The 14,723-nt window shown below is 54.8% G+C and overlaps 1 protein-coding gene across 9 annotated transcripts in view; it reads left to right on the top strand.

The window, feature by feature from the left end:
* The window catches only part of C19H16orf96 (chromosome 19 C16orf96 homolog), a 72,622-nt gene that overhangs the window by 32,883 nt on the left and 25,016 nt on the right, over window positions 1–14,723 (top strand). For all 9 annotated transcript variants that reach the window (XR_011384447.1, XR_011384448.1, XR_007915637.2 and 6 more), the window contains 6 exons: window positions 7,834–7,938; window positions 8,962–9,042; window positions 9,193–9,279; window positions 9,357–10,428; window positions 14,026–14,111; window positions 14,409–14,519. Coding sequence is in view for 5 of the 9 variants with exons in the window: in XM_070063985.1 (XP_069920086.1) it covers window positions 7,834–7,938; window positions 8,962–9,042; window positions 9,193–9,279; window positions 9,357–10,428; window positions 14,026–14,111; window positions 14,409–14,519 (1,542 nt within the window). In the remaining 4 variants the exon portion in view is untranslated. The remainder of the gene's footprint in view (window positions 1–7,833; window positions 7,939–8,961; window positions 9,043–9,192; window positions 9,280–9,356; window positions 10,429–14,025; window positions 14,112–14,408; window positions 14,520–14,723) is intronic.

The following is a 14,723-nucleotide window of genomic DNA, read 5'->3' as shown; positions in this document are numbered from 1 at the left end:
CGGGGCTCTGTTCCTTTCACTCCCTTCTTTGTGTGGACTGGTCTTTACTTGATCCAGTCATCCCTGGTTGGGTTGGTTAAGATGCGCCTCAAGCAGAGAAAGCATGTTAGCTGAAGGGTGTTGGGTGTCTGTCGGGAGCCAAGGAACACCTGAATGTCCAGGCCATGATGGGTGGACAGCAGGGCCCAGCTGGACAGGCTCCTGAATCCTGCAGGCCAGAAGATAGCCCTTGTGCCTCTAAACTTCCACTTGCCAGCCTCTGGGTTTTAAGGTTATAATTTTTGTGCAAGAGAACGGCATCGCTGCATGACCCCAGGCCTTCTCATCTCCCCCCACCAGCCCAATCAGCCCTGGCCAGAAAATTAATACTAAGTGAGGGACAGGTATTTGGCCTAGCAGTTGAGGTGCCAGGTGGGACACCTGCAGCCCAGCTCCTGACTCCAGCTTCCTGCTGTGATGAATACCTGGGAGCAGCAGTGAGGACTCAGTACTTAGGTTCCTGCCGCCCACTGGGAAACCTGGGTTGAGTTCCTGGCTTCAGCTCAGCCCCAGCCATTGGGGGCATCTGGGAGAGAGAACCAGTGGATAGGAACTCTGTCTCTCGGCCTCTTAAGTATATGAAGAAGGAGCAAACCCTGAGTGAGAAAATGCGTGGGAAGTGCCAGCACATAGCTGCCCAAGTTCCAGGTGCCCCGTCTGGAGCTGCTGTTACTGCTGCTCAGAGATTGGCCTGAGCAGAGAAACCGACGTGCGTTGTGATCCCAGCAGTGCCAGGCTCCCTCCCCCTTCCCTGCAGGAACCCAGTCTGTCCAGGGCGGGACCCACACCAGGCAAGAGGCCAGACAGCAGTGTGAGTGAACCTTCCCCACTTCCCGGTGCTGAGTGAGGAGCCAGACAGCAGGACCAGGGGCTGTGTGCTTCCCGCTGCATGAAGCATCCAGAACAGGCAAATCCGCACACACAGATGCGTCCGTGGTTCCCAGGGCTGAGGGCAGGGACTTCCTTCTGGGAGACTCAGGCGTCTGGGACTGGACCGTGGTGCGTGGACATCATGCCGTCAAACTGAGCCCTTGACAGTGAGATGCATTTTACCACAGCAGTAGCAGAGACTGGCAGAATGCATTGTTTAAACATCAAACATAGGCCGGCGCCGTAGCTCACTAGGCTAATCCTCCGCTTTGCGGCGCCAGCACACCGGGTTCTAGTCCCAGTCGGGGCGCCGGATTCTGTCCCGGTTGCCCCTCTTCCAGGCCAGCTCTCTGCTGTGGCCCAGGAGTGCAGTGGAGGATGGCCCAAGTGCTTGGGCCCTGCACCCCATGGGAGACCAGGAGAAGCACCTGGCTCCTGCCATCGGATCAGCGCGGTGTGCCGGCTGCGGCGGCCATTGGAGGGTGAACCAACGGCAAAAGGAAGACCTTTCTCTCTCTCTCTCTCTCTCTCACTGTCCACTCTGCCTGTCAAAAAAAAAAAAAAAAAAAAGAAAAAGAAAAAGAAAAAAAAAGAAAACATCAAACATAATTAACCATATTTTATCTATAAGGGAAATGCATTTGATTCAGACATAAAAAAGTTGTAAGAGAAAGGATAGAAAAAGATACTCTGAGTGGGTTAGGATGCCCCGATCTAATACTGGAGTGCCTGGGTTTGATTCCTGGCTCCTGATCCTGATTCCAGCTTCCTGCCAGTGCACACCCCGTGGCGGTGGCTTAAGTGACTGGGCCCCTCCCACCCACATGAGAGACTTGGATTGGATTCTTGGCTCCTGGCTGCAACCTGGCCCATTCCTGGAACTCGTGGGCATTTGGGGGAATGAACAGCAGTGGAAGAACTCTGTGTGTATGACTCCCTCTGCCTCTAGGAGGGAGGAGGGGAAAGAAAGAAAGATAAAACCCTCTGTACGGGTAGGAGCCCAAACAAAGCTGGAGCTTTGGTGTCAGACAAGACAGGCTTGGGGCAGACACTGCTGCTGGGCAGGGCCAGGGCTGCAGCTGCGAGGCCAAGGCAGGTTACCGGCCTCGGGCAAGTAGGACACAGCTGTGCAGGGGGCTGGCTCCCCCACCCCCACCCCCGGCCCGCCTTGAGGGATGAAGGCTCTCGGGTGCCCTGAGCAGCTCAAGAGGGTGACCCACCCAGCTCCCCAAAGGGCTGGCAGACAGGTTGGGGCCTGGCTCTGCGGCCCTGAGAGGACTGTTTGTGCACCCAAGGAATGTCCCCAGCGTCTGAGAACACTGCCTGGTCCTAGCCTGAGGGAGGTTGCCCAGGGTTACCGCAATGGCCCATTGAAGGGGGTTGCCGTGGTAGCTGCTTAGCCGAGTGCAGCCGCCAGCAGTGAGGCTCACGGTGCGGTGCTGGTGCTGGTGCTGGGGTCACTTGATGCCACCCCTCCCCCCTCACTCTGGGCTGCCTGTGTTAGTGTCTCTGCCACCGTTACTAGGCACTCCTCATGGGGGTGGGGGACAGAAGCCCGCCTGCCTCAGCACCCACCCCAGGCAGGGCAGGTGATGCCTGAGGACCAGGGCGACCTCAAGGGGGCGCCTTCCCCTCACTGGGCAGGAGGCCTGAGGGGGCAGACCAAGGGCTGGTGCGATTGGTCAACACACTGCTGCACTGGGGGCTTTTGTGCTGTGATGGTTATCGGTAGCAGGGTTAGGTTCCAGCATTATGGGCGTTTTGAGCCAGCTAGTTCCTTGGAGTCTGGGACTGTCCTGTGGATTGTAGGATATTCAGCAGCGCCGTTGGTCTCTAGTGAATATCAGAGAGCACCCTCTGGTTGTGACAACCAAAAATGTCCCCAGACATTGCCTGGCGTCAGCTACCCCTAGTTGAGAACCGTTTGGTTAGAAAACTCAGCCTGCGCGTCTCACGCCTGCCTGTGCACCAGTGCCACCTAGTGGGGTATTTTAGAATTGCACCATGACTTTCCCCTCCCCCAGAAGCCCCCATTCAGCCTCTAGGAACAGCCTTGAATTTGTTTCAGGAAGCTGCCTTTGGAAGTTCCTGTGTGTCTGCGTGGCGCCTCAGTTTTCCCATTGGTACTGACGACTCTTAGCCAGCAGCAGGAGAGAAACTCATTCTGACACTGTTTCTGTAAAGTTTAAGGTCCCAATTTTAAGAAAAATTTTTAAAAGATTATTTATATTATTTGAAAGGAATATGGGGCTGGTGCTGTGGTGCAGCAGGTTAACGCCCTGGCCTGAAGCACCGGCATCCCATATGGGCACCCGTTCAAGATCCGGCTGCTCCACTTCCAATCCAGCTCTCTGCTATGGCCTGGGAAAGCAGTAGAGGATGGCCCAATTCCTTGGGCCCCTGCACCTGCGTGGGAGACCTGGAAGAAGCTCCTGGCTCCTGGCATCATTGGATCGGCACAGCTCTAGCTGTTGCAGCCAGTTGAGGGAATGAACCAGCGATTGGAAGACCTCTCTCTCTCTCTCTCTCTCTCTCTCTCTCTGCCTTTCCTCTTTCTGTGTAACTCTTTCAAATAAATAAATAAATCTTTAAAAAAGAAAGAAAGAAAGTTATAGAGACCGAAGGAGAGACAGAAAGTGAGATCATCCATTGGTTCAGACCCCAAATGGCGTAACAACAAGGACTGGGGCAGGCCGAAGCCAGGAGCATGGATCTCCATCCGAGTATCCTACCTGGGTGGCAGGGGCCCACGTACTTGAGCCACCCTCCGCGGCTTTCCCAGGTGCATCAGCAGGGAGCTGGATCTGGAGTGGAGCAGCTGGGACTCAGCTGGTGCTGACAGGTAGCAGTGCTGGTGTCACGAGTGGTGGCTTTGCCCACTGCACTACAATGCTGGCCCCGAGCCTTGGAATTTTTTTTAAGATTTATTTATTCATTTGGGAGGCAGAGAGAGAGAGCTCTTCCATGCACTGATTCACTCCCCAGATAGCCACAATAGCCAGAGCTGTGCCAATCTGAAGCCGAGCCAGGAGCTTCTTCCATATCTCCCACATGGGTGCAGGGGCCCAAGGACTTGGCCATCTGCTACTACTTTCCCAGGCCATAGCAGAGCGCTGGATTGGAAGAGGAGCAGCTAGGACTCGAACCGGCACCCATATAGGATGCTAGCTTACAGGTGGCAGCTTTACCCGCTACACCATAGCACTGTCCCCGTCTTATGGAATTTTAGCACGTCATTGTTGCTTTCCTGATTTCAGAATCCCCTCCCTGTCCCTGTTTTGTGCAGTACTTTGTGTATTGTACAAAGTAAACGACCAAACATTTACAGCAGTTTTTGAATGTTTCATCCTACCACTTAGGGGTGCAGAGAGCACTTTGGGGCCTTTCAGAATCGGGGCCCATGTTTCTGCACCAGCAGAACGAAGCCCACGGGGTGTCGTGTCTTCCTTCCCAGAGAGCTGCCGTGCTTGGGGGAGGGGGTTGCTACCATGCCTGTCTCCTGAGCTCTGCTGTGTGGGCGCCTGGGCCAGTCTAGCTGCTTGTGTGAGATGGAGTTTCTTCAGATCCCCTGATCAGGCCCCCGTGGCCTTCTTAAGCTCTGGACCCTAGTTCAGGTGCAGCGTTTGTGACGCCCCTGCACAGGAGAGAAAGAGGGAGAGGGAGAGGGAGCGAGGGTGGGCAAGATGCAAGTGCCTGCGTGTGCGGGGCTGCCGCACATCTCGGGGCTTCTGGGAAGGGAAGCTTTCCAGGACTCCCTTCCCCTAGAACTCAGCTCCCTGAATCCTGAATGTCCCCTGGGAGGTCAGGACAGCGGCCCTAGGGAGAGAAAAGACCTGACCCTCGACCCTTGCCCCAGGGCCCTAGGGAGAGAAAAGACCTGACCCTCGACCCTTTCCCCAGGCCCTAGGGAGAGAAAAGACCTTGACCCTTGACCCTTGACCCTTGCCCCAGGGCCCCTCTGCTGCCCCCTCGTTCCTAGGACAGGAGTCCAGGGCACGTCCCAGGCATGGGAGGCGCTGGCTGAGTCTGCAGGGAAAGGTGTCTCACTGTGCCTATCTTAAGGGGACAGAGCCGTTTATGGGAAAATACCATTGCTCCTTCTGTATGTAGACCTTGACCATGGAGTGGCCTGTAAGGTCCTGCCGTCTTTTCCTGGCCTTGCCCTGTGCTTACCTGTGTTGGGTGCAGAGAGTTCTACTCAAGATGTTAGATCCCCAGCTGGCTGCAGGGGCTGGGCCAGGCTGAAACCAGGAACCTGGAGCTCCATCTGGGTTTCCGCTGTGGAGGGCAGGGGACCAAGCAGGTAGAGCCTTCTCTGCTGCATTCCCGGGGGCATTAAAAAGGACTGGGTGGGAAGTGGGGCAGCAAGGACTCAGACCAGCACTCTGCGGTGGGATGCTGGCTTTGCAAGCAGAGGCTTCACCCGCTGCACCATGCTGTCAGCCCTGACCCTCTTCACTGTTATGTACACCCTTTTGTTGCTCTGATCTTGTCTTTTTTAAAAAAGATTTATTAATTTATTTGAAAGTGAGAGTTACAGAGAGAGAAAGAGAGGCAGAGGTGGGGAGGTCTTCCATCTGCTGGTTTACTTCCCAATCATCCCCAACGGCTAGAGCTGTGCTGATCCAAAGCCAGGAGCCAGAAGTGTCTTCTGGGTCTCCCTTGCAGGTGCAGGGACCCAAGTGCTTGGGCCATCTTCTGCTGCTTTCCGAGGCATGTTAGCAAGGAGCTAGATCAGAAGTGAAGCATCTGGGACTTGAACCGCTGTTCATATGAGATACTGGTGTTGCAGGTACCTGCTTACCTGTACCACAGTGCAGCCCCTCTAGTTCTTTTTGTTTATTGTTGCATGGTTATCTTTTTCTGGTCTTTTACTTTCAACCTGTTTGTGTCATTGAGTCTAAAATACATCTTTTTTAAAATGTGGCTTTTAAAAATTTGTTTGTGGCCAGCACCGCGGCTCACTAGGCTAATCCTCCGCCTAGCGGCGCCGGCACACCAGGTTCTAGTCCCGGTCAGGGCGCCGAATTCTGTCCCGGTTGCCCCTCTTCCAGGCCAGCTCTCTGCTGTGGCCAGGGAGTGCAGTGGAGGATGGCCCAAGTGCTTGGGCCCTGCACCCCATGTGAGACCAGGAGAAGCACCTGGCTCCTGCCTTCGGATCAGCGTGATGCGCCGGTTGCAGCGCGCCGGCCGCGGCAGCCATTGGAGGGTGAACCAACGGCAAAAGGAAGACCTTTCTCTCTGTCTCTCTCTCTTACTTTCCATTCTGCCTGTAAAAAAAAAAAAAAATTTGTTTGTAAGGCAGAGTGACAGAAAGAGATCTTGCATCTGCAGGTTCACTCCCTGAATACCTGCAGCTGCCAGGACTAGACCAGGCTGAAGCTAGGAGGCAGGAGGTGGGTCTCAGTCTCCCACGTGGGTGGCAGGGACTCGTGTATTTGAGCTATCACCTGCTATGTCACAATAGTAGGAAGTGAGTTTGGAAGTGCAGAGTGCCCAGGACTTGAACAAGCACTCTGATACGGGATAGGGCATCCCAGGAGGCAGCTTAACCTATGGTACCACAGTGGCTGCCTCTAAAATGTTATCTTGTATAGATAAAATTTAATGCAGTTACATTTAATGTGATTATTTGACAAAGATTATTTGCTACTTTTTCTAAATGACTACATAACTTTGCATTAGGCCCTCTGAACAAGTTATCACCTTGTAAAGAAAAGTTATTTATTTATGTGAAAAAGCTACAGAGCGAGAGGAAGCAGCACAGAGAAATCTTTCATCCTCTGATTCACTCTCCAGATGGCTGCAACAGCCAGGGCTGGGCAAGGCCAAAGCCAGGATCCAGGAGCTTCTTCCAGATCTCCTGTGCAGGTCACAGGGACCCAAGCACCTGGGCCATCTTCTGTTGCCTTTCCCAGACCATCAGCAGGGAGCTGGATCAGAAGTGGAGCAGCCGGGACATGAACCGGCACACTTATGGGTTGCTGGCATTGCATGTGGCATCTTTACCTGCCATACCACAACACTAGCCCACAAATTATCTCCTTTTTCAATACCCATTTTATCACTGAGGAGTTTAGAACCCAGCCTGAGTCAGTGGTGGGGCTGAACCATGAGCCCAGTGTTGCAGTCATTAGCTCCTGCCTGGCCGTTTCTCCACTAGTCCCCTGGCTGCCCTCCTGGAGCCAGTCTTCAAATGCAGACCGAGGGATCCTTTAAAAATGCGACTGTGGAGGGCCAGCATTGTGGTACCGTGGTTAAGCTGCTTGTGTATCTAAGTGCCAGTTCTAGTCCCAGCTACTCGACTTCCCATCCAGCTCCCTGCTGATGAACCCGTGAGGGTGGCAGATGACCATTGCCTGAGTGCTTGGACCCTTGCTACCCACGTGAGACCTGGACAGAGTTCCTGGATACTAGCTGTGGCCTGGCCTCGTCCTGGCTGCTGTGGGTATTTGGGGAGTAAATGGGGGGATAGAAGATCTCTCTCTCTCTCTCTCTCTCTCTCTCTTTCTCTCACTGTTCCTTGCAAATAAATAAATAAATCATTAAAATATTGAAAGGGTAAATGCAGCATGACTCCCCTGCTCTGGTCCTCCAGTGGCTCCCGCCCAGGGGTGGGCTGTGCTCCCTCCCTCCCTCCCTCCGTGGTCACCCTGATCGGCTTGCATCACACAGAGAAAAGGTTTGAGACGCTTCGCGATGAGTATTTCCTGATTGCTGAATACATTCAAACTCTCCCACCCAGGCTGCCTGGCTCTCAGAGCACTGTTGATTTCGGTGTCAGTTGCTGGGCTCGGAGCACATTTCAGCCTAGGCCTTGGGGGAGCCCAGGGACCCTGACTGCCAGCAGGAAGCCTTCACACTCGCCTCCCGTCTCCCCAGCCGCGCCAGCTTCACCTGTTCCCCTCCTGTCTCCCTCTTCAGTCCATAAATACACTGCAGGACTTGCTCACCGGCCTTTGCGGGCTCAAGACCACCACAGAAACGCTCAGGAAGGACGTGGACATGCTGAAGGACATGTTTGAAAAGGTAAGCCCCCGGCAACCCCCACAGCCACGCTACTGTCTGGTGCCTCGAGGGACAAGGAGAATCTAGGAAGTGTGTTTGTAGCCAGCAGATACAGCCGTGAGCGGCGGAGAGGAGGGGCCGACTTGGGCAGCCACTTGGCCTGTCCTGAGCCCTCCTTGGCCCTCCCAGGCACGCGCCCTTCTCTGTTTTAGGACAGCGTTTCTGAGTGGCAGAGAACCAGTTTATCCTGGCTTAGGGAAAATAAGAGCATGGATCGTCTCATTTCTAAAAGCCCAGGGATGCCTTCAGGTACAGCCAGATCTAGGTGCTCACATCGACACCACCCCCCGCCCTCACTGCTGCCTTCATCTGGTTTTCCCCCAAGTCTTGGCAGTTCTGCCTGAGCTTCCACCAACTGAACACAGAGTGCCTCATCCTCTTGTCGAAAGCTCTGCACTGAGGACTGGGGTAAACCCAGTGTGAGCACACATGCTGGCCCCTGCTGTGGCCGCAAGCCGTAACTCTTAACACATTCTAAGCCTGTGCCGTGGCATCGGAAGACTACAGGATCCCTGAAGCATGCTGTTCCCCAGCCGGTGAGTCAGACTAGGGTCAGAAGCAGGGTCTGCTACCCCCAGTCTGGTGGTGCGGCTGAAATTTAACAGCTCATCCCAGAGAGCATGACCCGCGGTCAGCCTGCACATTGGCTCCTCGTAGAAACCGAGAACTGTGGTCTTAGGTTGGGCAGCTCCCATCTGAGTAGGAAGGGCAGTCAGGAATCTGTGTCTGGAAACACCAATAAGGACCCCTTGGACAGAGGTATTTGAACAGCAGTCCTCCCCAGCCCGCCTGTTGGAGATCCCTAACGTGCTTTTGCCCGTTCACGGCTCTGAGAAGCCCTGCATTCCCCAAACTTGCGTGCCCGGGGAACCCTCTTCCCCTTCCTGAGCAGCTTGGCCTTTCTGAGGCACGCAGTCACCTCGCCTGGGGGAGCAGCAGGATGGGACCAGGACCCACTGCTCACGAACTCGGCCCCTTTCACAGGTACCCTTGGAAAGACTGGGTTTCTTGTTTGAAGACCTGAGCGTGCTGAACCGGAAGATGAGCCAGCTGTGGCGGGAAGTGGTGAGGGCTGCAGCCCCTGGCCTCCCTCCCCAGGGCGCTGGAGGGGGGAAGGGTGAGGAGCACCACATCTGGGAGAGCGGTGGTGCGGTGGGGAGCTTCCCGGGGGTCACGCCCTCCAGGCTCCTGGCTGAGTCCCCTCCCACCCTACAGAATACTATCCAGCACAAGATCAGCACCATCCCCAAACCCGAGGACATGGTGCTGTGGACCAACCTCCACGAGGCCATGTTCCCCCCAGTGAGTGAGGGGTGCCCGAGAGGAGCAGTGGGCGGTGGGGCGAAGGCCAGCCCAGCCCCTCAGCCCCTCTCCTGCAGGGAGCTGCCGCGTTCAACCTGGAGCTCTCCGACACATGGGAGATCCCGGAGCAGCCCGAGCACCTCGAAGCTGTTAGTTACCCTCGCGTCCCGCAGCCCAGCAGAAGCCCCAGGCTCCTACAGAGTGCCTGGCAGTATGAGGTCCCGGAGCTCCTGCCAGAGCGCGAGTCTGCCTACCACGTTCCACTCAGCAGCGACCCGGGGCCAGGCCAGCCTCAGACTCCCAGGCCTGAGCCTGGGCCTGGACCTGCCCCAGGCACTGGGCCCCCACCAGCCAGAGAATGGTCTTTGCCACCCAGAGGTGGGCCCCAAGCTGTGCTGGACTCGGGCTTATTCCATCCTGGCCCAAGCCTGTCAAGCCTCCTGCAGCAACCTCCACTCCCGTTTTCCAGGGCTCCCCCCCCAGCCACAGAGTTGGGGTCTGCATGGCCCCGTGCAGTGCAGCCCTACCACCCTAGCCAGCGGGAGGCCCACCAGCTCTCCACTATCGAAGAAAAGGGAGACGAATATTATGCCCACTCTGCCACAGCCTCTCAGGGTGGGACTCCCAAGGGTGGGGCCCCCAAGAAAGTACACCCTATCGCCCCCCCACCTCCTGCTCATCCCATGAGAACCACTGCTGCCATTGCTGCTGCTGCAGCTGCAACCTATGCAGCTGCCGCGGCCTCAGCAGCCAAAGCAGCCAAGGCTGCCGCCGCCAAGGAGGTCAAGGTCGCCCCCGCCACCAAGCTGGCGGCCGCAGCAGCCGAGGGAGCTGCCGCAGGGCCCCTCAGGGTGTATGCAGATGTCCTGGGCGCAGGGTCCTCCCGCGGGGCAACAGGATCCCTGGCCTTCAGCGAGGACAGTGAGGAGCCGGAAGACTCGGACGCGGACTCTCCCCTGTATCGTGCTGTCAGCCACGCTCCCGAAGTGACCCCGTCCCAGGCCATGCAGGCCGTGTCCCCTGACGACAAGAAGAGGGCTGTCAAGAATTCCTTGGGCCACATAGCCCAGATTTCTGTCAGACACGACTCCCTGAAGGAAGAGTTCACGCGGCTGTCCAACAGCCTTCAGCAGCGCCTGCTGTATCTAGGTAGGCCAGCCCGGCCTGGGGAGGGCAGCGGGGCCTCAGGCCTGCCCTGGGGCCTGGAGAAGACCTCGCGTTCAGCTTTCCCTACAGAGTCTCTTAATTGTTGGCTGTTCATTTCTTTGGCTTAAGTGTTAGCATCGTACTAGTCTATTTTTTTTTTTAGATTTATTTATTTATTTATTTGAAAAGCAGAGTTACAGAGAGATCTTCCATCCTCTGGGTCACTCCCCAAATGGCTGCAACAACCAGGCAAGCCTGGGCCGGGCGGAAGCCAGGAGCCAGGAGCTTCTTCTGGCTCCCCCACGTGGGTGCAGGCGCCCAAGCACTCGGGCCGTCTTCCGCTGCTTTCCCAGGCGCATCAGCAGGGATCTGGATAGGAAGTGGAGCAGTCGAGACATGAAGTAATGCCTATATGGGATGCCTGTGCCTCAGGCTGTGCCCTGAACCACTGCACCAGAGTGCTGGCCCCTAGTCTATTTTATAATAAATGTGCAGTGAGGCCTTATTTTAGGAGAGAGTCAGGAGGGAAATGGTGCACTAAGCTCACTGTCTGAAGGCTGTGCCGCACAGCCCCCATGGCAGTCCTGTGCAGCATTTCGGCAGGTCCAGGTCAGCCCCTGTGAGCGAGCACACTGAACAAACACCGGCAGTCAGCTGGGGATGAGGAGCAAAACTGTGTACCCCTAAAGAGCCCGGTCAGGCTCTGGGGGGCATGGGGACCCCTAGATCCGTACCTCTATCTCATGGCCACGATGAGGGAGTGGAGAGCGGAACGGGACAGTCCGGTAGAGTGGACTGCTAGGCCCCTGTTTTTTTTTTTTTTTTTTTTTTTTTTTTATTTTTTTATTTTTTTTTGACAGGCAGAGTGGACAGTGAGAGAGAGAGACAGAGAGAAAGGTCTTCCTTTGCCGTTGGTTCACCCTCCAATGGCCGCCGCGGCCGGCGCGCTGCGGCCGGCGCACCGCGCTGATCCGATGGCAGGAGCCAGGAGCCAGGTGCTTTTCCTGGTCTCCCATGGGGTGCAGGGCCCAAGCACCTGGGCCATCCTCCACTGCACTCCCGGGCCACAGCAGAGGGCTGGCCTGGAAGAGGGGCAACCGGGACAGAATCCGGCGCCCCAACCGGGACTAGAACCCGGTGTGCCGGCGCCGCAAGGCGGAGGATTAGCCTAGTGAGCCGCGGCGCCGGCCTAGGCCCCTGTTGATCGGGGTGGGGCCAGGCATTTGTATTTCTAAGCCGTTCCCCATGATGCTGGTGCTAATGCTGTAACCCCCAAAAACCCACTTTGAAGATCCATTGCTGTATACTCTTTGCATCTTTTTTTTAAAGATTTATTTATTTCAAAGGCAGAGTTATAGAGAAGTAGAGGCAGAGAGAGAGAGAGGTCTTCCATCCTCCAGTTCACTCCCCAGATGGTCACAACAGCCAGAACTGGGCCGACCTGAAGCCAGGAGCCTGGAGCGTCTTCTTGGTCTCCCACGTAGGGTGTAGGGGCCCAAGGACTTAGGCCATCTTCTACTGCTTTTCCAGGCCATAGCAGAGAGCTGGATCAGAAGTGGAGCAGCCAGGACTCGAACCAGCGCCCATATGGGATGCCAGCACTGCAGGCTGTGGCTTTACTTGCTACACCACAGTGCTGGCTGCAACTCTGTGCCTCTTTATCTTTCTTTTTTACTATCAGACAAGTCCAGTAGTTGAACTCACCTTAGTCACATCCATATGTGACACTTTCCCTGATGCTGTTCTACAAATCTTTTTTTTTTTTTTTTAATTAATGGTTTATTTTTTGACAAGCAGACCTGTGGCGGGGGAGGGGGTGGGAGAGAGAGAGAGATTTTCCAATCACTGGTTCATTCCTCAATGGCTGCAGTGGCCAGGGCTGAGCCAGGTTGAAGCCAGGAGCCAGGAGCTTCATCTGGGTTTCCCACGTGGGTGCAGGGGCCCAAGCACTTGGGCCATCTTCTGGTGCTTTCCCAGGTGCATTAGCAGGGAGCTGGATCAGAAGTGGAGCAGCTGGGACTTGAACCAGATCCCATATTGGATGCTGGCACTGAAGGCAGCAGCTTTACCCGCTACACCACAGTGCCAGGCCCTGTTCTACAAATCTTAAGAAAAAAAGAATTATACTTCTTTCATGTAGCTGGAAAGAACCATACCTATTACAGTGAATACTGATGTACAACTAACATTAAGATAGGAATACATTCAAAATGCAAAGAAGGATGGACATTTTGGCACAGTAGGTTAAGCCACTGAGATGCCCCCATCCCCTAACAGTGTCTGTCCTGCCTGTATTTTCTGTCTAGCTTCCTGCTTACATGTTCCCCAGTAGGCAGTAGAGAATGGCCCAAGTACTTGGATTCCTGCCATTAATGGGAAAATGAAAGTTTTTGACTCCTGACTCGGGCTGCTGGTTGTTGTGGGCATTTATGGTATAAACCAGTAGATGGAAGCTCTCTCTCTCTCTTTATGAAGATTTATTTATTTCAGGGCCAGCACTATGGCACAGCTAGTAGAGCCACCACCTATGGTGCCAGCATCCCATGTGGGCACCAGTTCGAGTTCCAGCTGCTCTTCTTCCAGTCCAGCTCTCTGCTGTGGCCCGGGAAGGCAGTGGAGGATGGCCCAAGTCCTTGGGCCCTGCACCCGCGTGGGAGACCTGGAAGAAGTTCCTGGCTCCTGGCTTCGGATCGGCACAGCTCCGGTCATGCGGCCAACTGGGGAGTGAACCAGCGGATAGAAGACCTTTCTCTCTCTCTGCCTCCCCTTCTCTCTGTGTGTAACTCTGACTTGCAAATAAATAAATAAATATTAAAAAAACAACAAATAAATCATTTATTTATTTATTTGACTGCATAACAGACAGAGGGGGAGATGGAGAGACAGAGAGAGAGAGAGCTTCTATTTGCTGGTTCACTCCCCAGGTGACCGCAATGGTTGGGGCTTGTCCAAACTGAGACCAGGAGCCTGGAACTCCATCTGAGTCTCCCACATGGGTGGCAGGGGCCCAAGCACTTGGGCCATTTTGCGCTGCCTTCCCAGGCACCGCATGTACATTGTTCTTGGCCTCTCATGCCCACATCTGTAAATGGATATGGGCTACTTTTTCCCCCTCTTTTAATCTTGTGGGAGGACAGTACCCTTCTAGTCTTTCCTCCGTAAGGTACTGCATAGTTATTATGCTAGGAGTGGGTGGCCAGTTCCAAAGGGGTTTCCTGAGGCCTTTGCTGTCTACTGTGGTTGCCCTGAGCCACATATGGCTGCTAAGTCCTTGAAACATAGCAAGTTCCAAGTCACAAGGACTCTTAATGGGAGATGCCTAGAAGAAAGCCAAAAAGCAAAATCTCAATAATATTGTTAAAATTATATATTAAACTGATATACTTTGGATATATTGGCTTCAGTGAAATATTTTACTAAAATTAATTTTGCCTGCATCTTTTTAGCTTTTTTTTTTTTTTTAAATCTGGTTACTAGAAAATCTAACATGACCTCAAAGGCAGGGTATTCCCACTAGATGCCTGCCTTAACCAATGCCCAGGAGCCATACGTGGAGCTCTGCCAGCTCCGCCTCCTCCCTGCCTCCCCCTCTGCTTGCAGCCAACATGCACGACTCTTCCAAGCTCGGATCAGCCATGGACTTACTGCAGGAGAAGGTCAGCAGCCTTCAGAAGTCCAGGCTACAGGTCAGTGTTCCTGGCAGAGAAGTGCTCTGGGCAGGTGGAGGCGCTGGGGGCGCTGGTGGCGGATTACCTGGCCCTATGGCCCTCCCAGACGGAGGACTTGTGCCGGTGCTGAAAGGAGGCCAAGAAGGGATCCCAGCTGGGGGTGACTGTGGTGCCCACAAAGAAGTGTCCCAGGTGGCGGATGACATGGTGATTAGAGATGCTTGGGTCTGGTGCCTTCTTCCCTCCCTCAGGTCCCTTCTGGCCATGACCACCTCAGGAGCAGAGGTTTTGGATGTCTGTGTCTCCCCCTTTTAGGACAAGGAGCTGGAGCGAATTTGGGGCCATCAGATAGAGGACATGAAGAGTCACTACCTGGTGCTGAACGGGACCATCGACAAGCTCCAGATTCGCCTGGATGACTTCAAGGTTCAGAGGCTGGGGTGGGCCCCGGAGGGGCTGTTAAAGGGGGACTTCCTCATCAGGACATTCAGATCCTCCCCAAGAGTTTCACAGGAAATGAGGACACACTGAAGGCCAGGGAGCCAGTGGACGTTCCACTGTATCAGTTAAACTTCAATGGAAAATGCGCGGGGTGGGCAGGAAGCCTGGCAGTTAAGATTCAGGTGTCAC

The sequence above is a fragment of the Oryctolagus cuniculus genome, chromosome 19, assembly GCF_964237555.1.
Source record: "Oryctolagus cuniculus chromosome 19, mOryCun1.1, whole genome shotgun sequence".
Classification (NCBI taxonomy): domain Eukaryota; kingdom Metazoa; phylum Chordata; class Mammalia; order Lagomorpha; family Leporidae; genus Oryctolagus; species Oryctolagus cuniculus.
The sequence above is the reverse complement of the archived record's forward strand: the minus strand, read 5'-3'. Positions and strand labels throughout refer to the sequence as shown.